At 23.9% G+C, this 23,272-nt stretch overlaps 3 protein-coding genes and 1 long non-coding RNA gene across 5 annotated transcripts in view; 1 reads left to right on the top strand and 3 right to left on the bottom strand.

The window, feature by feature from the left end:
- Positions 1-159: 159 nt before the first annotated feature.
- On the bottom strand, positions 160-6,701 carry LOC105366725 (pyridoxal-dependent decarboxylase domain-containing protein 1). Of its 2 annotated transcripts, none has more exons than XM_011505257.1 (11): positions 6,494-6,701; positions 6,290-6,328; positions 5,698-5,868; positions 4,888-5,295; positions 3,992-4,273; positions 3,787-3,858; positions 3,216-3,452; positions 2,470-2,814; positions 1,508-1,793; positions 939-1,196; positions 160-418 (listed from the first exon to the last, which is right to left on the bottom strand). In XM_011505257.1, the coding sequence occupies exons 1-11, from the start codon at positions 6,641-6,643 to the stop codon at positions 174-176; spliced, it is 2,493 nt and encodes an 830-aa protein (XP_011503559.1). In that variant the 5' UTR covers positions 6,644-6,701; the 3' UTR covers positions 160-173. The 2 variants fall into 2 exon arrangements, with proteins under 2 accessions (XP_011503559.1, XP_011503560.1); XM_011505258.1 differs by having other exon boundaries at positions 5,698-5,820.
- On the top strand, positions 2,726-3,922 carry LOC105366724 (uncharacterized). Its single transcript, XR_913019.1, has 3 exons — positions 2,726-2,804; positions 3,258-3,337; positions 3,782-3,922. It is a non-coding gene; the product is annotated as an uncharacterized LOC105366724 (long non-coding RNA).
- A 519-nt stretch (positions 6,702-7,220) lies between the features above and the next one.
- Positions 7,221-8,497, bottom strand: mRpL12 (mitochondrial ribosomal protein L12). Its single transcript, XM_011505253.1, has 3 exons — positions 8,299-8,497; positions 7,805-8,036; positions 7,221-7,510 (listed from the first exon to the last, which is right to left on the bottom strand). The coding sequence occupies exons 1-3, from the start codon at positions 8,355-8,357 to the stop codon at positions 7,268-7,270; spliced, it is 534 nt and encodes a 177-aa protein (XP_011503555.1). The 5' UTR covers positions 8,358-8,497; the 3' UTR covers positions 7,221-7,267.
- Positions 8,498-12,742: 4,245 nt separating this feature from the next.
- The window catches only part of Prosap (SH3 and multiple ankyrin repeat domains prosap), an 82,879-nt gene continuing 72,349 nt past the window's right edge, over positions 12,743-23,272 (bottom strand). The window contains exons 12-20 of the mRNA XM_011505252.1: positions 22,414-22,615; positions 21,650-21,959; positions 20,266-20,459; positions 18,903-19,100; positions 17,494-17,797; positions 15,748-16,170; positions 14,928-15,211; positions 13,509-13,626; positions 12,743-13,368 (exon numbers count right to left, since the gene is read on the bottom strand). Of these exons, the coding sequence (XP_011503554.1) occupies positions 12,977-13,368; positions 13,509-13,626; positions 14,928-15,211; positions 15,748-16,170; positions 17,494-17,797; positions 18,903-19,100; positions 20,266-20,459; positions 21,650-21,959; positions 22,414-22,615 (2,425 nt within the window). The 3' untranslated portion in view covers positions 12,743-12,976. The remainder of the gene's footprint in view (positions 13,369-13,508; positions 13,627-14,927; positions 15,212-15,747; positions 16,171-17,493; positions 17,798-18,902; positions 19,101-20,265; positions 20,460-21,649; positions 21,960-22,413; positions 22,616-23,272) is intronic.

Here is a 23,272-nt window from a genome sequence, read left to right as displayed (position 1 = left end):
ACATTAATCTATTATTTTTAGAATAAAATAAAAAACAGTAAATCTGAAATTTAAATAATTAAGACAACACTGTTTATCATGAATTTTTTTCATATCAAGCTTAAGCTCAACAAATTATTGTATTTATAAATAATTTAACAAGTACATTTTTATCTTTAATATAAAAGGTTTTACTAAGAAGTTTCGCTTGATTTTTCATTTACAAGTGACTGAATCATGTCAGTTGTGGTTTGTAAATTTTTACCACATTGTAAACTGGAATGGCTAGATGATCGACTATGACTTTGGCTATCAGGTCCTACTGGCATTTGAACTTGTGGTTTAGGTGGAGTTCGTGCTCCAGATCCATTAACTGATTTTGAATTTGGTTGTAATTGCATGTGATACTTGTAAATATTCTCTGTACTCTCAACAATGCCTAATGTAAAAAATAATTTATTATTTGTTTTATTTTTATAAGTACATTTTTCATTATAATGAATTATTATCTGTTGTAGAACAATTTATCATCAATTATTCTTTTTAAAAGTACAATTTATTGTAATTATATTGGTATATTTTTAATTTCAAAATTATAATATTAATGTATTCAATTTGATATCTAAAATAAATTAATATTCATTATCTTATATTATACTGTTTTTACAAAAGAATATAAAGAGAACAACACATAATAAAATGACTAGTTAATTTAATTCTATTTATTACAAATTATTGGTGGACATTTTAGTTATATTTAGATACATTACATAACATATAAACATGCTACTGTTTCTATAAAGTAAAACAGTAGAGTTTGCTAAATAAATAATAAACAAACAAAAATTTATGACACAATTTAAATTTTACTTAAGTAATCATTTTATAATATGGGAATAATTATTTGTTCGTTCATAATTAATGTATCAATAATCTTATAATATTAATAATTGATTAACCTGCTTGCAAATTTAGGCTACGACCTCGAACACCACTCTCTTTTGATGGTGGACTCCACCAATTGACAAAAGTTCCAACTACAGGAACATGGCGTAAAATTCCATCTTGCCATAATTTTTCGGCATTTTCACGCTCCAAGTCAGTTTGTGCTGCTTCTATACCACGTTTTACCACCTCTGACATTGTGTCCATTAATTTTGAATTTGCTTCTACCTCCTGACCAACTTGAAGGACAAGTGTTAATAATTCTGCTACATCTACAATATTGTTATTTTTAATTTTAATTATTTATAATTTCTTAATTAAATATGAATGAGACTTATATATGACTTAATATACCAATCAGAAATATATTGTTATTCTAAAAATAACAAAAAAAAACTTGAAATAATTATTCTAAATATAAATATTTTAAATTTATATTCAAATACATAAACAATATAAATTATATTTTATATTGAAAATCAAAGTGATTTTTTTATAATTTCAATTTATATTTCAAAATTTGAATAAGAAATTCAATATAGATGATAATACATCTTTTCATAAACCAATTCATAAAATATACCTGTATCATGAGTAACCATTCCAAATCGAACACAAACTAAGCCATCAGTACCTTCACCAAGTGAAAAGGCAGCATCAGTACTTCGTAGTGTTTCCACTAAATGGGTGTTTAAATTATTCAGCTCTTCCTTTGCTTGATCAGTTAACACATGAACCCAAGTAGAAGGCGCATATCTAACACCTCCTAAACCAGCCCAACCTGGCATTTCAACTAAATGCAATGAATCATTTTCCATTACTAATTGTGTAAAGGTTTCTTTGTGATGCACAGTTGCTAGTAGAATATCCTAAATAAAAAAATCAATAATTTGAATAAAGTTGAATACATTTAAAAAGATAATCTATTATTAATATTATTAATTTTTAAAAATGTAAATGAAAATTTTTTTTAATTTGAGCTTGTTGAACTTTGAAAGATTAAAAATGCTATTATTTTTTTTTAATAATATACTATCAATATTTAAATATTAATTGAATACTGTTTGTGTAGGGGTATATTTATGTTTCACCCACACAAAAATTAGACAATTTCAAAAATACTTGTAGGAAATCTTTTATAAAACATACAAAATATTTAAATTTGCATAATTCGTTATAGTAAGAAGAATTCATTTAGGTTTTGTTCATTATTCTAACTCAACATACACTTTTTCCATCAAATATAACATTTTGAAAGCTAGTGGTGGATGAATGGTTGAAAATCATATATCCATATATGGAAGTAAACATATTCTCATCAAACATTTCATTAAATACACGTACATATGTTTACTGGTTATTGCTGTTTTAGTTATTTCAATAAAGATAAATAAAGAAAAGTGAGATTGTAACTCTTTCTTAAATACAGTTTATTTGTTCTAACTACCTTCTACACAATCTATATAATTTTGAAGACTAATTTAAGAATTAACACATTAAATTTATTAATAAAATTTGTAAACTTCATTAATAGAAAAAACTTACGATTTGCTGTTCTAAGCAGGCAACAACGTTATCAATATCATCACTGTTTGGTGGATTCTCAACACTCTCAAGTGGACAAATTCTAATAGCAATTCCATACTGTTCTATTTCACACAGTTCGATACCTACATTTTCAATGTCACGCTGTAAAATCTGACCCAGCCAGGAATTTAATTTATCATAATAAGGTGGTACTCGCTGCAGTTCTTGAAGATCTATGTCGGGTGGTACAAATTGAAATACAAGAGCAGTTGCCACAACTTCAAGCAATTGTGGTCCATTTAACGGATTTATTAACAACTCCTTTATCGTATAAACACCAGATTCACCTCCAGGTTTTTGACTCTAAATCATTTAGATTTTATACCACTTATTAAAAATATTTAATAAAAATATAAACTATAATCAAATTTTGTAATATATTTGAACTGATACGTGAATAGATTGTAATTATAAATTTTGTATACATTTTCAAAATAGTTGTTGGTGTAATTTATACGAAATTTTACTTTTAAATTTTTTGAATATTCAGTTTATTATTAAAATAATATATTTTTTACATACATAATTCTAATTTTTTCCTTTTCATGCTTGTTCTTGAAAAATTTTTATAATTTAAATAGCTTAATTATTTTAATAATTTATCAAAGTAATTAGAATTTTAATTAGCTAAATTACTTCATACAGAAAGAATATATTACAAATACTACAATATATTCATCACAACTTAGTACTCTACTACTTACTAGTAGTCTAATGCAATTAAATTTCTTAATTTTATTGTACAGTTCCTCTACAACTAAGAAACAATGTTTAAAACGATTGACAATGCCATCACGACTTAAAACTTGTAACACCATCCAGAGAGGTAAGGTTGGTAACCGTCTTGATAGAGAGTCTATCATTAAACCAGATATTAATGACAATGTTGTGTCTCTAGAAATTGGATGTGCACTTCTTGTATCTGTTAATCTATACAAAGTCTAGTTATAGCAAAAAATTATCAAGTTAAGGCGTACAAATACCAATTCCAACAATTTTTAAACAAACTTGTGCATAACATTTCTTGATTAAATAACAATATATAAAAAAATTAATCAATACATATTGTACTCTTAAATGAAGCTTTGATTTTAATTAAATACATTAGTTTTCCTAAGTTGTTTACAGACAAATTACAATTAAAATTTAAATATACACAATAAGTGTACAATTAGTGTTATAAAAAAATTTTATAGAATAAAATTTTTATATTTAATGAATATATTGTAATTTTGAAAAGTTAAAAAATTTAATTATAAATGTGTTAAAGGATACAACTACTGGTAATGAAGGTATTCCTAACCAAATGCCAAGTGGTAATGTAATACTATCTGCAATTTTTGAAGACTTAAAATAAAAATAAATTAATTAGTTTTAAAAATCAGAATTAAAAAAATATATAACGTTTATATACAGCATAAAAATATATAAGAATTTTAAAAATATATAACATGAAAACGAATATTATTTTTAATTTTACCATATCTTTTGTTGAATTATTTAAGACTAATGCTGCTAAAGAGTCACCTCGAAGATGTAACCAAACATCATATTTATCACATATGTCACGTAACCTACTTATGTTATCACAATGCCCTGTAAGTACAGACCCTGCTTCTGCTAACAATAATAGTGGTGTTACAGTATTTGATTGAGAATCTTCAGTTAAGCGCCGTTCCAGTACCGAGATATCCATACTATGCTGGGATCCAAATATTGTATTATGTGGAATGGGCCTTATGCAGTGTAATGGTAGTGAAAGCTGAAAAAAATAAAATAATATTATAATTCGTTTAATATTAGATTTTATTTATAACATTTTATTAATAAAATTTTTTATTATTCATAATATTGGTACATCTGTAACAAGTTTATGAATTAACAACAAACAATAATCAATTTATTACTTTGAAAAAGTAATTTAAAAATTGATTAAACCTTTTATTATATATTTTGAGTCACATTTTATTCCTGAAATTCTGATGTTATAAATAATTCTTTTTTACTTAATAAGTATATTTAAAATTTATCATAAAAATTTATAAAATAACATTACTTTGGATTGATTTAAATTTAAATAAAAATATTTTGATTTTTAAGGATATTTAATTATAAAATATTATTTGAATTCTATATAATAAAAAGCAAACATTTTTGAAAAATTAATCTTATGAGAAATTAATAATTTTATTTGTTATTACATAAATACTTTTATTTGATTCACATTATTTATAAAAATATTAATATTTATCATAATAATATCCAAATAAATTTTAAAAACTTAATAATTAAATTTTAATATATTTTATATGAATGTACAATAAAATTTTAAATAAATCTTAATTAATATTTACTTTTAAATCCTTATTAACTTACTTGTTTGCATAAATGCTGAACTAATCCAAGTGGGGCAGTAACTGAACTATAAATTAATGGAGGTGAAGTAGCTAATGCTGTAAAGCCTTCATCTATATATTTAGGATATTTTTTATGTATTGCTAATCGAGTAACCCTTACAAATCCTTCCAATGGATCTTCATGAAAAGATGAAGCACAATCAACAAACCTAAAAATATGACTGAGCCATCTTGTAGTGTCAGCAGCTAAGCGACCAGCTAACCTTTGGGCATGTGGTCTAGGTAATGACATTGCATAAGCTGATACTGAATGAGATATTAAAGCTAATTTGGCTACATCTGTAGTGGATGGTAAGTTTATTGTATGATTCGGTTCAGTTTTTCCATCTTCGATTATTTGAGGAGCATCTTCATATACAATAAGATCCTGTATATAAAAATAATCTTTTATAATACATGAATATTAATAAAATTTATTAATAAGAATTTGTATTTTATTTTCTGAATACTTTTCAATATTTTAAAATCTCATTTCAGTTTTTCGTATCTATATATGTAAGTAATATTAAAATATAAGTATAATATTTTTAGTAAAATCTTAAAGAAATTGAAAAATATTAGAATATTTGTAATACTATTCAATTAAGTTCTGAGATAAATTATCCAAAATTTTATACAAATAAATTATAATTTTATTGTGAACACATTCATAAGGTTCAAATAAAAATATGACTTATAAATTAATTTTTTCATTTTTTATTTCTTATTAATTTGTTAAATTTAATAATAAAATTAATGAACAAATTAGATACTATATATGTTGTCCCACCTGTATTAACGTAAATATTTCTTCGGTTGTTTTAGAATGTGATAAAAAACCTGAAGAATTGTTCCATGTACTACCTTCTGACTTTGTTCCTTTTGAAATAGATTCTTCAAGTTTTGATATTGTCTGAGATGTTTTTAATCTTAATAAATTAATTTCATTCTGTGATAAATCCTATTTAAAAATTTTTGTCATGAATTTAGAAGTATAGCACTTTAAATCAGTCTTCTGTTCAAGTTAATATTTTAAGCAAAATTATTTTTATTATATATCACAAACTAGATTTGATATTAATTAATAATACTAGTTTTAATTTTATATTTATTAATATTTCATATTTGTATTTATATTATTTAATGTTATATTATTGTATTTAAATTATTATATTCAATAAAAATAATATATATATAAATTTATTTTATTTATTTATTACAGAAAATTAAATAAATTAAAACAAAAAAAAAATACATCTTAATAATTTAAATAAAATAATTTTTAACTTTTCATCAGAAGTACAATTTAAACAATTTCTAAACTAGTAACTAAATTACAAATTTAAAAAATTAAAAAGGTTACAATAATACATTGTTTTTACCAAGGTATTTGACAACGCAGCAGTCCCAACACCATCAATCTGTCAAAATATTTTTTTTAATTTATTTTTATCAGTGATTGCTATGCATAATATATTGTTCTTATTGCATTATAATATTGTCTTTGCATTACCATTAAAATAATTTATTTTACTTCAAACATTGTTATTTGAATGTTAAAAGAAAAAAACTTTTTCAGTACAAACCTTTGGAACATTGCTTTGAATTATTGTTTCCATTTCAGATTTGTTGTCAATGCCAAAATCTTCAGCCATCGTGGCAATACACATATAGAACACTATTAAGCCTATAGTAGTGTTGCACCCAACTATGTAATGTACGCTGCTAAATAACATAAGGGTAAAAATCGTTTCGTTTCTTAATCTACACGAATTACATGACTCACATATCGCGATTCTGCAGTCATCGTTCAGTATACCATAAAGTTTTATACTATTATATTATAAAAAAATTATGTAAAACTTCCAAATCAATTAATTTAACTGTTACATTATAAAAAATTGCCTATTTTAAATCCAATTTAAAATATTTTTAACCTTTAAATTAATTGGTAATAGTAACATATTTATAATAAAACTTTTTAATAATATTAATTAATTTATAAAATAAGTTCTATTATTTTCTGTCTTAAATAATTAAATATTTTAATCACAAGATTTTAACCATAAGATTATAAAATATATGATTATGATATAAGATATAAAATTATAAAATAAAAAAATTAAAACAAACATTGTATAGAAATATTTAGTACATTGAATATATTTTAATGAGTATTAAAAATCAATTGTAAAAGAAATATATTTTATGAAATAAAATTATAAGTAATACTATAGACAAGTTTTACTTTATTATATATTGTTTTCTTAACTTCTGTATATTAACTTAAATATAATTACAGTATAATGTCTAATTTATTAATGTAGTATATATATTTATTGAATAATACAGTACACTAATTATTCAATAATAACTTCTGCTCCAACTTTGATTAACACTTGTTTTAAAGATTCTGCTTCATCTTTGGTTAAATCACTTTTTACAATTTGAGGAACAGATTCAATAAATTTTTTGGCTTGAACTAAATTTAATCCTGGTACAGTATTCTTTATTTCTTTTATCAAAGCAACCTTTTGTTTGTCATCATACTTTATCAACTTAAGTGCAAAGAAGCTCTTAATTGGCTGAGGTAATTTTTCTTCCTAAAATCATTGATCTATTAATATTTTATTACTATATATTAAAACTAATTAAAATACTCTATTTAGATATTGTAAAATTAAGCAAATTTTTTAAGATAAGCTCAAATTAAACAATTTTAATTATGTTAAATATGGAGATTTATTTTATACTTTATGTAATCAACAATAATACTACATTATGTATTATATAGTCCTTTTATATTTTTTACTACTATTATTAATATTAACTAATTAAATAATTCAAATATTTTAAAACGTACATTCATTAAAGTTTTTATAACATTAAAAACTTACTTCCTCCTTTTGAATAAAATTTCCAACAGGCAAAATCGAAGAATCAGGTAAATTAAGCCTTTTTTTTAATAAATCACTAAGTTCAGCAACTTCAAGTAAATTAAGAGAAGTAATATCATGTACTATTTTATCAATTTTTGGATTCATTGGTTTGTTATTTTCTTCTGAAATTGGAACTTTTATGCTTTCTGTTTCATTTGCAACTCTTATTTGTATTTGGTTATGTAATAAACTATATAAATTTAAAAATATTTAACTTATAAATTGTATTATAAACAATGCAAGAAAGAAGTGTAAAGTTTTTTTTAAGAAAATGTTACTTAGTATATAAAGAAGAATAAACACATAAAAATAATAATAAAATATGTATATGGTGTAACCATTTTTTATTAAATGAAGTTTTTAAGTAAAACTTTAAAATCGAAAATAGCTAATAAAATAGTGAAATAACGTCGCCTTACAAGTAAATTAAAAAAAAAATAACATAGAAATACCTTTTGTAAAATTGCCGCACATGTACGGTACTTGGTAAAATAATCCTTATAAAATTCATTTTATATTTTTATTGTTTGCACTGATTTATGTTAACACTGTAAAGATTTAAAAAAAAACTAAATATTCGAAACAAACTATTATGTGGTCCTTTTTATCATATAGATACAAAATGGATTTTAGTTTAAGTTTTATTAAACGTTTTTCATGTATACTCCATAAAGCTTGTCTCATTGGTTATTGCAAATGCACGGAATACAAATAAATCGATCACCACAATAAACTGACAATTTGATATAACATTAATTAGTAAAAATTTAGTCTTTTTATTAAAATTTTAATTTATAGGTTTTTTTCCAATAGACATAATTTATAGAGTTTATAAAAAAATAATCCAAAAAATAATAAATTAATTTGAAAAATACAATTTATTAATATTAATAAATTTTTTCAATAAAAAACTTTGAAACTACTAGAACTATTGAAAAAATTATTTATCAAAATAAAACTATAAGTTAAAAATTAATGAAACAATATTCACTGTATCTCAAGAATTTATATAAAAAATCACATACGGAATACACTATACTATGACAATCGTTAGTTAGTAAATTTTCTATTTGAAATTTTTTTCTATATCAAATAAGAGGTATAATAATAAATTAGGTATTACGATATTAAAATAAGTTTATTAAAATAAGATTTTTAAAAAATTAGAAATAATTCTTATTAATTTTACATACTAATTAGTTTACAAACGTAGTATTATAATAATTTATTATAAAATCATAACATAAATTATAAAATTGTACGTGAACTCATTAATTTTCTAAAAACTAATTAAAAATTTCTAAAAATAAATTTCTAAAAATTAACTAAAAAAAAAGTGTTCACATGAGAAATAAATTATTTAAAAAAATAGAATTTACAAAAGAAATTTTTTATTTTGATTTTTAACAAATATTAGTTGTGTATGTAGAGTTGTATTACTATATGAAAGCGTAAAAATTGTTTCGTAATATTCAATTCACAAATAACTGAAATGTGGAAGATAATTAAGAAAATGTAAAATATGAAAATTTTTGATGTTATTTTTATTTTTTTATTATGTTTTATATTTAGACAAAACTAATTATACACTTTACCAAATAAAATTGATTAAATGTTTAATTTAATATTTCTCAGTTCAATATATGCCTTCGTTTACAATAAATTATTATTAGAACTTTTTTTATAGACGAAAAAAAATATGAATATATTTATAGCGTGAAGAAATATGATTTATTACTGTTGTATAGCAAAACATTTTTCAAATCATTTAATTTCAATAATAAATTATAAATTTAGAATAATTTTATATATTGAATATTTCTTATAAACATAAAAGATCAATAAAACAACACCGATATTTCACTTTTTTAATCAATAAATAGTTATCGAACAAAAAAAATTTTTTATAATTTTTCATTCTTTCAAAAAAGACATATTTTGCTTAAAAAATTGTTTTATAATAGTAAAAGTTTCTAAAAGTAATTATATGAAAATTAATTATAATAACTATCATAAGTTTTGTTAACATAGAATAATGTTATTCAATATATATAATATAACGTTATTACAAAGCATCTATTATAAAACATTTTTAATTATAACAGACTTTCTTTTTTATTATTAATTTTTTTAACAAAGAAAAATTATGTTTATATTCTATATATATTTAGAAATAATTATTACAAGTCTTCTTCCTGTTTTATCTTCTGTTATATGTAGTATTTTAATCAACAATGATCCTATATATTTAAATTACAATATTAAATGCCCTCCCATTTTTTAAACATTCTGTTAACATCATTTTTGTTATACAATGAATTAAAAAAATTAATCTAAACATTCTATTGAATTCCATTCATCTTGAATTTTAATTAATCAATATATTAAAAGAATGAAATTATATATATTTAGAACATCACAAGGAAAGTGACATTAAAAGGACAAGGAAAAGTTCAAGTGCAGCAGTTCGTGCATGGAAACTTCCCATTAAACCTGTGAGGAGAAACTGGAAATATCACACTACAACTTGAAGTAAGTCCTTACCTCTAGTGTTGATTCTTCACCTCACGGTTTACTATGAAAACCGCAAGCTGTCCGACCACAGAAGCTTCCCGCGCATGCTCACTACGCAAGACCAGCAATTCGCGCTATACAGTGGCACACATTTCCTCTAACCTCTATCTTAGGCACGTGCTCACTCACACGGCCCACTATTCAGAGGCAACTGCAACACGTGTTAAGATTACGACACAAACAAGAATTGTAGTGTTCGTTCAGAACAAAACAAACGATCATAACCTCTCAAATGGTAATATTCAATAGATTATAACCTATCTTTTTCACAGTAAATCATAATCTCACCAGTTACGTCCAGAGAATAAGGAATTTATCATCCTCTAGTTCTCCAATAAAAGTATATCACAACGCCACATGATTATTGAAAAACATTAAGGTCATTTGTAATCTCATCACGATTAAATATCCCTACATTGGAAATAAATTGAAAATAAATGGAATAAACAGCAATAAGAATTATGTGTTAATTATTGAATCAGTGCATTAACCCTTCCACTTGCCCACGCATTCTCCCACAAAACTGGTGGTTTTCTTAGTTAATTCTACGCGTTTGGTTCCTGAGCCGGATTAATGGAATTAATTTTTACACAGATTATAAGTATAATAGAAAAAGAATAGTTTACTGAAAGCAATATTTAAGATATTACCGAATACGTTTGAGTACAATACTAGCTAGTTATCAATTATGAAGAACCTTATTGTTTAAGGTAAAAATAACTATAAAAATATACGGATCCAACGACATCGTTTAGTATATAATAATGTAAAAATCTGTTCTCACTGATTAATATTTGATTACAATAATAAAAATTATACAGCTGTATATGGTTTCGATACATCAGATCGATTTTGTTAAATTGTTACATCTATAGTTTCTACAAATAGCCACCTTCCAATATTGTCATCAATGACTAATATAGTTATAAAACTGAGAATATACAGAAGTCTTGCGGCATTATACAATGTTACAAAATTTTATAACATTTTCTCATTCTTATCCAACTTCAGGCTGCAGCTATACTTTTAAATTACCAAGCTAGACTTTCAATCAAGGGTAATTGTTTCAGATGACTTTATTAATATCAAACCTTGTGCAATGCTTTTTCCACCTTTCTCCTTGGTTTTGTAAAATTAATTAAAAATATAAATGACCATATAAACTTCTATTTTTGAAAAAATAACAGTCGATCATAAATAAAATTTTTTCATTGTAAATATTTAATGTTATATTTTAAATTAAAAATCTACAATTTTCATGTAATTTAAATATAAATATTCCGATTTAAAATTTCACAATTTCTATTGAATAGTAGTTATTAACTATTTTTAATAAATTATATAAATTATTCATTTCTTTTCTTTTTAAATATATTTGTCTTTTTTCTTTTTTTTTTTTCATTTTTAATATATTTCCTTTGTGTACGTAAATTAATATTTTGTTATTCATTTCATTCTATAGTGTATTAAATTAACAGAATTTTTATTTAATAAAATCAATTTATGGACATTAATAAGCATTTCTTTATGATTGCTTTATCATAAATCCTCTCTCAATAATTTACTTTACAGAGAAAAGTGAAAAAATCTGCACCATTACAATATACATTAAAGTTAACTATATACTTAATTTAAATGAACAAATTTCTTCAATAATTGAAAATTGGTACAAATATTTTTTCTTTAAATTTATTCAACTGAAAAATACAAAATAATTAAATCTATTTTAAATAAAATGAACATTTTTAATGATTTATGGATTTTGAAATAATAAAAACAGTAAAAATAATAATATAAGTTAATTTACAAACAAAAATCAAATAAAAATGAATAATTATGTAAGATTTCACAAATGGCGAATTAATATGAAATTAAATACTAAAGCATTGTTTAGAAAAATAATTAATAAAGAAATTGTTTTTTTAATTACTAATTGGATCAAATTTATGGTAGTAACTTTTATACAAACGTTAATTAAAAATGAAAGATTAATCATGCTTAACATTAATCATGAATCTAAAATTACGATTTCAAGTCTGAACTACTAATTAATTAGTTTATTTTAATTTACAATCTCGATATTACATTGAAAATTTATCTAAGATTTCAATCACAAATTAATATTTAATATTTTATAAATGCAATAAATTCTTTGAAGAAATTAAGTTTTTTAATTAATTTGGTATAATATTTAATATCAACTTGTTGAAGTGAAAGAAATCTTCCAATAAAAATTTCTTTATAAATAATATAAACTTAGTAATTTCATTTTATTATAATAAAAATTATATCTTAATTAATTATATTAAAAATAAACAGAGTTCCAGTAAAAATCACAGTAATTTTTGTTAAACCATTTCTCACATGGTACCAGTACTTATATAAAATATAATAACACTTATGATGCTACAACGACATCGTTGTTTACTCATTTGTCTAAATTTCATACAATATTCCAGTGTCCAACCAAATATCTGATTTTATGTGATTTGTCTTATTAGTTGTCAATCATGAAGAGTTGAGTTTTTGTTAAAACATCGTATAATTTAGTTTATTTTACTGGGTTTGCAAATGTCCACTTGGCAGCTTTATTTGGTTGTTATTTCTTGCTGCCTTCGGTATTGCTCCTATAATTTTGACTCTTTGCTGTTGCTGTTGTATTCGACCTCCATCACAAAATTGCGGTGGTGGTGCGAAAACGAGTTCATCAGGTTCAATAATGGTATTTGACGTAAGAGTACCATCGACATTGAATTCAGGCGGTGGCGGAACAAATATGTCACTACTCTGTTCCTCTGCATCTGCTTCAATTGGTGGTGGTAACTGAGCCAGACTTACTGCGTGCCTCATCAACATGCCACTACTTCCATAACTTGACCTCTTCTGCAAACACCCACCAATGTCAACCATGGTATTACAGTTATCCTTGTCAGAATCTGTAAATGGATCTATGATAAGAGAAGTTGGTTAAATAAAAGAATTCAGTTTATTTAACATTTCTAATACAATAAAAGTACTGTTATAAAAATTTTAATTATATGAATAGTTTAGTATTAAATATTACTTTTTTGATGTTGTTGATAAGAACTGCCTTCTTTATGAACTTGTATATCATCGAAACCTGTAGGAGGACCAACAGGGATATCCTGATCAGAGCTTACACCACTAGAACTGTTATCTCCATCTTCTGCTAGAGATTGTTGAGTCTAAAAATTATAATTTACAATGTGAATTATCGAAGAACTTAGAATGCAAAAATAGTCGATTTGTAAACAAAAAATTTAGTTAAATATTAATGACTGTATTTGATTAAATACAACTTCTCTTTTGAATAAAATATAAAAACTTCTTTAAGATTAAAAGACTTTATTAGAAAAATTTTTTAAATTAAAAATATCAGAAAAATAACTGAGCATTATAAAATCATATATTTTTATCAGTATAAAGTAACTTGCATCATCTAATTCTGCTAATTACATTCAGTTATTATATATATGTATATATATATATATATATATATATGTTATTTAATGAACTTCTCACTGACTCAAACATGCATGAGAACATATAAGCATCTATATTTTGTATGCATATTTGCATATATTTGATATTTTAAATAATTCAGTATTAATTTGTCGATACAACTCGTTTCAAACGTATTAAAATACTGATTCTGTTACAAAATAGTACAAGTAACAAGTTAATGAAAGAAATAGAAAGTAAATCTAGTTATGCCAACATAGTGACTACTGCAATATCAAAAAATACTACTGAAACGATTATTATTAAATTCAGAAACATTGATAAGTATAAGGTGTCTGCAATTGAAACATACTTGTTTCATTCAAAGGATTAAATCAGACTTCTATCAACTTCTTGACAAAGTGGTTGCATTGATGTCAAACCGAGAGCTACTGCAAACGGAGAAAACGAAAGAGCAAACAAGTCACTTTTTATGAAGCAGATCAAAAGTTTTTCTCCGACACATTGTGTATTTTATATGCATCCAATCTAATTGCCATTCTCATTAAAGTGAATTTGAAATAAAATGTATAAATCTGCAGTTGTTTTTCAGAATATGTCCTGGCATAAATTGATAAAAAATTCACCTTTTTCGAAATATTGAGTAAACAAACAAATCTATATGTATTAGCCCTTGTATGGACAAAATAATGGATGGATTTTAGCAATAATAATTTCCTTCAACAAAGAACCTAAGCCCAATTGAATAATGTATACAAATATGCATTCGTTTATATTTTTTGTATTTTTATGGATAAAAGAAGTGCGTTAAAATAACTAAAATTCAATTATATATATAATCTAAAATTATATTATTTTATATAGTAAATAATGAACATTAAAGAAGTCATTCGATTAACTTATGTACCTATACATATTTTTAAGTATATATAAAAAATTATTCCATTTTTTACTAAATCTTTAAAAAAAAAATAGTGAAAGTATAAATATTAACAATACTAAACATTAACAAGACTACAAATACCTTTAAATGTTTCCTAACATTCTGGATCTCTTCGACATTAAAGGAATGTGGAAGAGAACTAGAGCCGGTTGAATTGCTGCTAGTGCCACTGCCAGCTGAGACATTTGAATTTCCGGATGTCTCACGCGTTGATTCAAGTTTGTCACGTACAGCTGCCTTCTCTAACTCATTGGTGATCTCTATTTCTTCGCCTTCGTCTGTCAAATGTTCATCGTTTTCTGACTCACTTAAGCTATAATCTGGCTCTGGTATTAAGGGTACTGATAAACCACTATTGTTGCAATCTGCAGTTCAAATAATTACAATCATTAAACTTTTGAAATAATTTATATATACTTGCTAATTTTATGAAAATTCTATTTATAAATTATTTATAATTTCCAGATAGATAATTAATACATATATACATCCATATTTGCTTGTATATTTGTTTACTTGTTTGTTTGTTTCTTGTTTGTTTATTTCTTTATTTGCTTATGAGTGTGTATGTCTTATACTTTCAATAAAAATTTAAATATCTGTACAAGTATATAATTTTTTTTTTAATAGATTATTGATTGTAAAAAAATATTAAAATAAAATTTGCATTTAATTCCTATAATTTTAAAAGGTATTTAAAGTATATATGAATTATTAGAAAACATATTTATTTAATCATGATGATTATATTAATGATTTTAATGTGTACGTCTTCAAACTTCATTTCCTAGGCAAAATAATCAATAAATATGTTTTATCTTGAAAATTAAATTTTCTTTATCTTTAATTCGAGTTATTAAAAATAATTATCATTAATGAAGGGAAAACAACATTTATTTACCTCCAGATACCTCTGATAAATTGGAAGCACACGAACTAGTAATGATGTTCGCTTTTTTTTTTCTTTCGCGAATGGTACCCACGATACTGTGACTTCTGCCGTTTTTTAATGGTTGGGCATACTGATTAGCGGTGTTAACTCCTATAGATGTGATTCCCTTTGCCTGACCGTTTATTAGGCCACCGGAACTACCGTTAGCGATTTGAGTCCCATCAAACTTGAAAGAAGCGCCCCTGGTCCCATTAGGCGTGCGTAAACTGTGAGACTTGCGTAGCTGAGAACGAGTGGAATGGCTTGGCAGACTCAGTGAACGATAACCGACGGTCTTTCTATCTTCGGGAGAGGCATAAAGTTTTGCACTGTTACATGGCCGGAAGCTTGACATCACTCCATATTTGTTCTCTGCTGTTGCCGCAACAAGCTCTATTAAGATAAAAATAATTAAATTTGTTTTTTTCTTTAAATTGTTCTATAATAGGCAATTTATGATAGTGAAGCATTTAATAAAACGAAATATAAAATTCATAGGTAGATTTTAATTAAAAATGAATAAAGATTATAAATACATTATAAATTTCTTCAACTAAATTGCATACGAATATTGATATATAGACTTCAATTTGGTATATTAATATTTATTACACTAGAATGTCATTTCTAATATCTGATAGTAATTTAAAGTACTACATCAAGATAATACTATGGTATTACCATGAAACTTTTTTAATAAGAATATTTTGTACACATGCATAAAAAGGCTTATATGTAGAAAAAAATACAAAATTAATTGAAATCCAATTTTTTGTTTTTGAGACAGTTTTATGTCAAGCATATGTTGAAATATTACATATGTAGAGTTACAATCAGTTACTCTGCAAATTAGTAATAATAGAACAAATGTATTATTTCTCTAGTTAAAACAAATTAAATTATTTTATTATTTAAAATACTGTGATCATGTATTAAGTATATCAGGTATTCCGATAAATAAAATTTTAAGTTATAAATATTTACAATAGTGTACAAAAATTTTATAACTAAAATATTACAAATTTTTATTAACAAGAAATGAAAATAAACCAATTTATATCATTTTTATTAAATTTAAAAAACAATAAAAGAATTTATTCAATTTAAGTATTTGCAAATATTTAACTTATATTGAAATATTAAATTTGAAAAATTAAATATTAACTGATAAATCAAATATGTAACATTTGTAAAAAAAACATCTCTGATTATAATTTAGATTTAAAACTATTTTAATGCATCACAACAGTGTTTAAAAATTTTATTTTATTTCTATGCTAATAATAGTACTATAGTATCTTTCGCCATTTAAACAAATTTACAACTCATTTAGTACCACAATGATGTTACTTTGATACCAAAATCATACTGTTTCCCATTGTACTAAAATACGACTTCAAATTAAGAAAAAATTCAAATTTGCATGTAATCATTTTTTATTATTGAATGGGATAAATATAAGAAATACTTTATTTCAGTAAAATATATATATTTAGAATTTCAGTTTACGATACATACTAATATAGCTTTTTAATTATATAATATTTTTTATACTATTTTATTTATGAAAGTTTTATTTTTTAAATAGTTTTTATTTAGATATTTTATATTATTAATTATACATAATATAATATTAAATATCAATCTTTGAAAAATACAAAACAAATTTAAATCATAATATAATAATGCACAAAAAATATTGTTATTACTACACACCTTTGACGTGTTGGATGTGGGTTATGTTGTCGTACACAGAAACTGAGGTACTGATATCGGATACGGATTCACCGACATTAACTTTGATCATTTGGCTGATAGGTGGTGGTGGTGGTGGATGATTGGGTGGCGGGAGACCAGAATTTCTCCCCAGAATTACGTTCACGTCTTCTTGACTACGGTGACCTTTTAACACTAAATTTGATGTGTTTTGTGCTTGAATGTTTAAGTCGGGTGTGCTATGGAAATCACGATGCAAATCCGAACCATTACCCAAACCTCCAAAAAAACGTACCCGCGATGACTGCAAGGATAAATAAAATAAAAAGTTAAAAGAGTAAATTATACATAAACATAATTAATAAATAGTATTGAAAATAGCATATTTGTCATAAAAACAATTGATCTTTAATATTTTCAAAATGCCATTATTTATATTTTTTATTAGTAAAAAAAAATCCCAGAAAGCAATTTGATCTAAATTTCCAAAATAAATTTTTGTATTTAAAATATAAAAGTACTAATTTAAACATATATTTTACTTTATTTTTATTTTATTTAAATAAGTTTGATATATAAGTTGTAAAACATCTTAAATTCTATTAACTTTCTAACTATTTATACTTTATGTTGAAACAATTATACTTTATGATTACAATTTCTGTTAATAGGTGTAAATAAGCATGCAATTTATAAATGGATAAATTACATATTATTTTCAATGTACATTTTAAAAATTAAAATTATATTTATATGATGTATAAATACATCATTACAATATTGAATTAATATAAATAGCTTTCTCATTGCATAATCTATTTGATTATTCATGATTATTGTTTAACTATTGCATTGAAATTAATAACCAGAACATGCAACTAACTCAGAAAAAGATTCATGCATTACTTCAATATACATTTTATATTAGAGCATTAAGAAGAAATAAAATTTTCTTTTCTTTTTTTTTTTAAATAAAATATTAAATATACAACATTTTAAAAACTGGTGCATAAGCAAAGTCAAAAGAAAATTAATATTCAATAGTAATCATTATATATTTTGCCTAATGTACTTTATACATATACATATATATAATAAAAAATTCATAAATAAAATATTCTTTATTCTTGTTGAGATTTACAATGAAGCTTGGTAATTGTAGACCAGTAATTGTTTTATATGATAATTAATAATTCTCTTCGTGCATATATTAATATGCTTATACACGAATGTCCTAACCGAAGTTATTAATGGTATTTTCAAAACGATATTAATACGTAATATTAAATTTTATCTTTTGATCTAAATGTTTTAAAATAATATGACTATCTATCTAAATATGACTTCTCTTTATGTGATATATATAAGCGAGATTTAGGAAATGAAGGTGATCTTGAGATCGTCCTTACTTTTCCCTTTCGTTTCATCTCAGCGACACTGGCGTAGACTCGGCCAGATTTAGCCTTCGATGTTGAGTGTAATTTTGTGCTAATTATGCCATTCTGAAGGTTTGAGATCGTGCTCATCTGTACCGAAGAACCATAATGAGCGGGAGTAACAATAGTTATGCTACCATCGTTGGCGCTTTGCTGGCGCTGGAAGAGTTCCTGAAATAAAAAGGAGAACGGACGATGCTGAAGCCGTTCACATCACGTACTCGGACTTCCATTGCCTTTTTTTTTATTCGATGTACTATATCAATTAAATTAGTAAATTTTTAAATCTTATGATAGTCATATATTATTGTTGATAGTGTAATATGAACGATAAGAAAAAATAACCATGATTTTAATATATTCGATAAATATAAATCAAGTATTTGTTTAATATTGAATTCTAATACTAGTACAATTCATTTGGTTAACACTATTCATTTTGAAATTTTACTATATTTATTATAGACTTGTACTCTTTTGGGTTAATCAAATTAATTATTTTTTCATATAATAAATATTTTGAGTAATATTTAACTCTTGTTTAAAAGTAAAATGATTAAAATATCTTTATAATAGATATTGGTTATAAAAGTAAAATTCTCAATTTCAAATCTAACTAACAATGAAGGGGTTTGAAAAACTTATGCCAATTCTTGAGTATTTCTGAAATATTTTAACAAATGTAAAAATATAATGTATATAATATATTTAATATTTTAAAAGAAAATTTAGTCACAAAACACAACTTTTATTATTATGCTATTATAATTAATAAACTTTTGGTATAAGATAAAAATCACTTGGATATATTGAATTAGATAATTAGACTTTATATAGTTATATAAAGCATGTATAATATCCATTAAATATGTATTTATATAGAAATTTTATCTAAGAAAAAAATGAAAATGAAAATAAACAAACATTTTTGTAATTTATCAATCGATTCAAAATATATTAAATACATTATGATTATTATTATATTATTATATTTAATTTTATTATAACTATAAATTAAATTATACTTAATTTATAAATATCTAGTATTCACACTACATTTCATTCTCTGAATGCATTTTTCAAACACCTCATGCAAAAAGATGCCAGATAAAGATAGTAGTAGTAATAATAAAAACAAAACATTAAATAATTTGATAACAAATTTTTAATCGTTTTGTATATATAGCATACATGCTCTCTGCTTGAACTCGAAACAACAGTCACATCTATGAAACTTATTCGTTTTCATTTCTGATTAATGTATGGTATTGATAAACTAAAAACATGCATATTTAACGGTTCTTGCCGATATATATATATATATATGTCAATTTACCTCCAGCTCAACAGCGGTGATACGGCTAGATGTTGGCCTTGAGCGAATACTTGCCGTCCTTGGTTGGTTTTGAATATTTTGCTCAATGTTGAGGCATATTGTATTTTGTAGAGTTAAATGAAGAGACTCGGAGCTGTTAGTTTTCATAGATTCTCGGGCTACATCATTGCACTCATTCTTTTCACTGTTATCTTCTAAGATAAAATTTTTCGACATTATAATAATTTTTAAATATTTAAGCTAAATTACTTAATTATACTAAATATGTAAAATTACAGATATTGTTAAAGACTAAACGATATACAAATGTAAAATTAAGACATTTAACATTTTATTATGTCTAAAGCTTGAAAATATACTATTTTTAAAATATTAGCACTTAATTATTTGAAATGAAATATCTCAATATCTGAATATGTTTTAATATTTTTCATATATGAAAGTCCAGTTTCAACCCAACACTTTTATAATGAAGTAATATGGATAATTAAAGTTAAATTGTTTAGGAATGAATTAGTCTTTTCAATCACTTCTCATTATAAAATTATTATTAGATTAAAAGACAAATTCTAACTATTTATGGAAACTAAAAATAAATTACTGAATTTTCATAGTTTTAATTTTCTTAATTTGTAAAGAGATGTAAGTTCAATAAATGATATTGTCTCGACAGAATATTTATCTATTAAGACGAATAATTTTAACGAAATGTATGCATCGAAGATATAGCCATACAAATTTAGATACATAATATCAAAATGAATAGTAGAAAGGAAATTAATTGATAAAAAAATAACATTATATATTTTTAATCTATAAGATAATTAGTCGGTTTAAAATAAAAGATTCAGTGATAAAAAATCGATGTTTTTAATATTTTCTACGAGTAAAATGCTCACGAATATATTCATAATAACAAAAGCTAATATTTTAGTCAATTACTAAGATACGTTATTGAATTACAATTATATATATTAAAGAATGTTAATATATATATATATATATATCAATTGTTGCTCAATTTTTTATATATTTATTATTCGGTTACTATATATTAAATATATAGTCAAAAATTGACTTTCTATCTAGAATTTAAATCAGAAATTCAATTTTAATAAAGTTATAATTTTTTAAACTCTCAAATTATTTTCTTTATATGTATATAAACTTACATATTTATATTAAAATACATTTGATACAGTAATAATCAACATATATTACATCATTTATTGATTCTAATCTACCAGTTATTTTAACTATAATAGCACGTACCGATTTCATATTTTAGCAAATATTTCCACAGTGTTTGTATCATAAGTAAAATTCTACATAACAACGTGGTACAGCTAGATCAATAAATTAAAAAAATATATGGGAACATTACCTAGACCCGCAACCATTGAACGAGCCCTTGCTCGACCTACGCTAAGAGTAGTTTTTGGATCTCTGCGTGGCGGCATGGGAGCAGGTGACCTGCCTAGTGTTCCGCCTATGGCTATGTTATTATGTGTCTTACGAGGCAATGTTGCGTATTGCCTCTGAAACAACTGACTAGTCTGGAAGGCAGCTGTCGATTGCAAATTCGGAAGGTTTAGCACTGGCGATACCACTGCCATACGTACGAGCTCGCCTGATTTCCTGATCAAGTCGACTACGTGCTCGTGCAGAGCCATCGTTACATCTTCTCCATTTATCTGTTGGTTATTTACTTTCGTTATTTTAAAGGAATTTCGTTATTTCAATGAAAGTCTTATAACACTACACAGTTACATGATCGAATTAACCAATGTAGTAATTAATGCCTCATACTGCATTATATATGCTAATTCTTAATATTCTTTTATACAAATATAAAAATTTGAAAATATTAATAAAATAAATATTAAATATAAATATTAAATACAAAATAACTAATATTAAAAAATATTTTTTTCATGTCAGCTTATGAAAATTAAGTTATAGATATGTTTCTAGTAAACATATATAATTTACTCAAATGATAAATATATTACATAAGTTTTGCACAATTTTTATTTTTTATGTTGCAAAGTAAAATTGAAATGTATTTTTATATCTAATAATAAAATCAAACATCGAAAGATTTGTCCGAACCATTTTCTATACATTATAGTTCTTATATTGACATACTTGAATAAGAAAATCTCCTTTACGTAAACCTGCAAGATCAGCTACACCACCTTTGTCAACATCATCTAGATATTGAAGAGCTGGATACCTGGTGGTCAACGTCAATTCTGCGATGTTCGTTGTAGACTTGGCACCACGTAAAACAAACCCAAAACCTTTTCGCGAGCGATGGAGAATAACTGTGCGTGGTTCTGAAGTTATTCTGAAATAAAATAATATGAAATTATTAATTGTTAATTCATTACTATGAAAACTGTTACTTAAATATGAGATTTCATCACTATATGATACAAGGCAAAGATTTGTATTTATATATGTTTGTATATATAGGAATTTAAATACAATATAAAAGGATTAACTATCAACTTCAAGGTATATATTCGATGTCTAAACACTGTATTTTCAATATATCATTAACATATTTTTAATGTTCATATCATATTTGAAAAAATAGGAAGAATAAAATGTTTAATACATTATTTTCAACAGCAAGCTATAGAAAACATTTTATGTAACTATGTATCACATAGTAATAAAGAAACAGTATTAAAGCCTTAAAAATATAGATTCATAAAGGAATTTATATACTAATTGATATCCACAAGAAATTATCAATCAAATATGCCGATTCATTTATAGTGCATAAGGTTACACATTCATTATTAATGAAATAAATTATGATACTTCAATAACTTTACATTAAATTAATTTTAATATTAATAAAAGTATTTCAAATTATTGAAAACACTTATAATAAATAATCAATACAAATAATAACAATAGTATTTGTATCTTTATTCAATAGCATTTTTAATTATATATTACATTTTTATCACATGCCTACAAACACAAAATTTTC

This window comes from Ceratosolen solmsi, unplaced genomic scaffold (assembly GCF_000503995.2).
Source record: "Ceratosolen solmsi marchali unplaced genomic scaffold, CerSol_1.0 scaffold5, whole genome shotgun sequence".
NCBI classification, from domain to species: Eukaryota; Metazoa; Arthropoda; class Insecta; order Hymenoptera; family Agaonidae; genus Ceratosolen; species Ceratosolen solmsi.
The sequence above is the reverse complement of the archived record's forward strand: the minus strand, read 5'-3'. Positions and strand labels throughout refer to the sequence as shown.

What these genes read in the sequence shown, in the direction of transcription:
- LOC105366725 (XM_011505257.1), bottom strand. Translation starts at nt 6,643, where the DNA reads ATGTTATTTAGCAGCGTACATTACATAGTTGGGTGCAACACTACTATA. An exon ending in AAATATTTACGTTAATACAG is followed by an intron (nt 5,296 to 5,697) that starts GTGGGACAACAT and finishes TTTTATATACAG; the next exon opens with GATCTTATTGTATATGAAGA. An exon ending in CCTGCTTAGAACAGCAAATC is followed by an intron (nt 1,794 to 2,469) that starts GTAAGTTTTTTC and finishes TTTTTTATTTAG; the next exon opens with GATATTCTACTAGCAACTGT.
- mRpL12 (XM_011505253.1), bottom strand. Translation starts at nt 8,357, where the DNA reads ATGAATTTTATAAGGATTATTTTACCAAGTACCGTACATGTGCGGCAA. An exon ending in GTGCGGCAATTTTACAAAAG is followed by an intron (nt 8,037 to 8,298) that starts GTATTTCTATGT and finishes AAATTTATATAG; the next exon opens with TTTATTACATAACCAAATAC. An exon ending in ATTTTATTCAAAAGGAGGAA is followed by an intron (nt 7,511 to 7,804) that starts GTAAGTTTTTAA and finishes CAATGATTTTAG; the next exon opens with GAAGAAAAATTACCTCAGCC.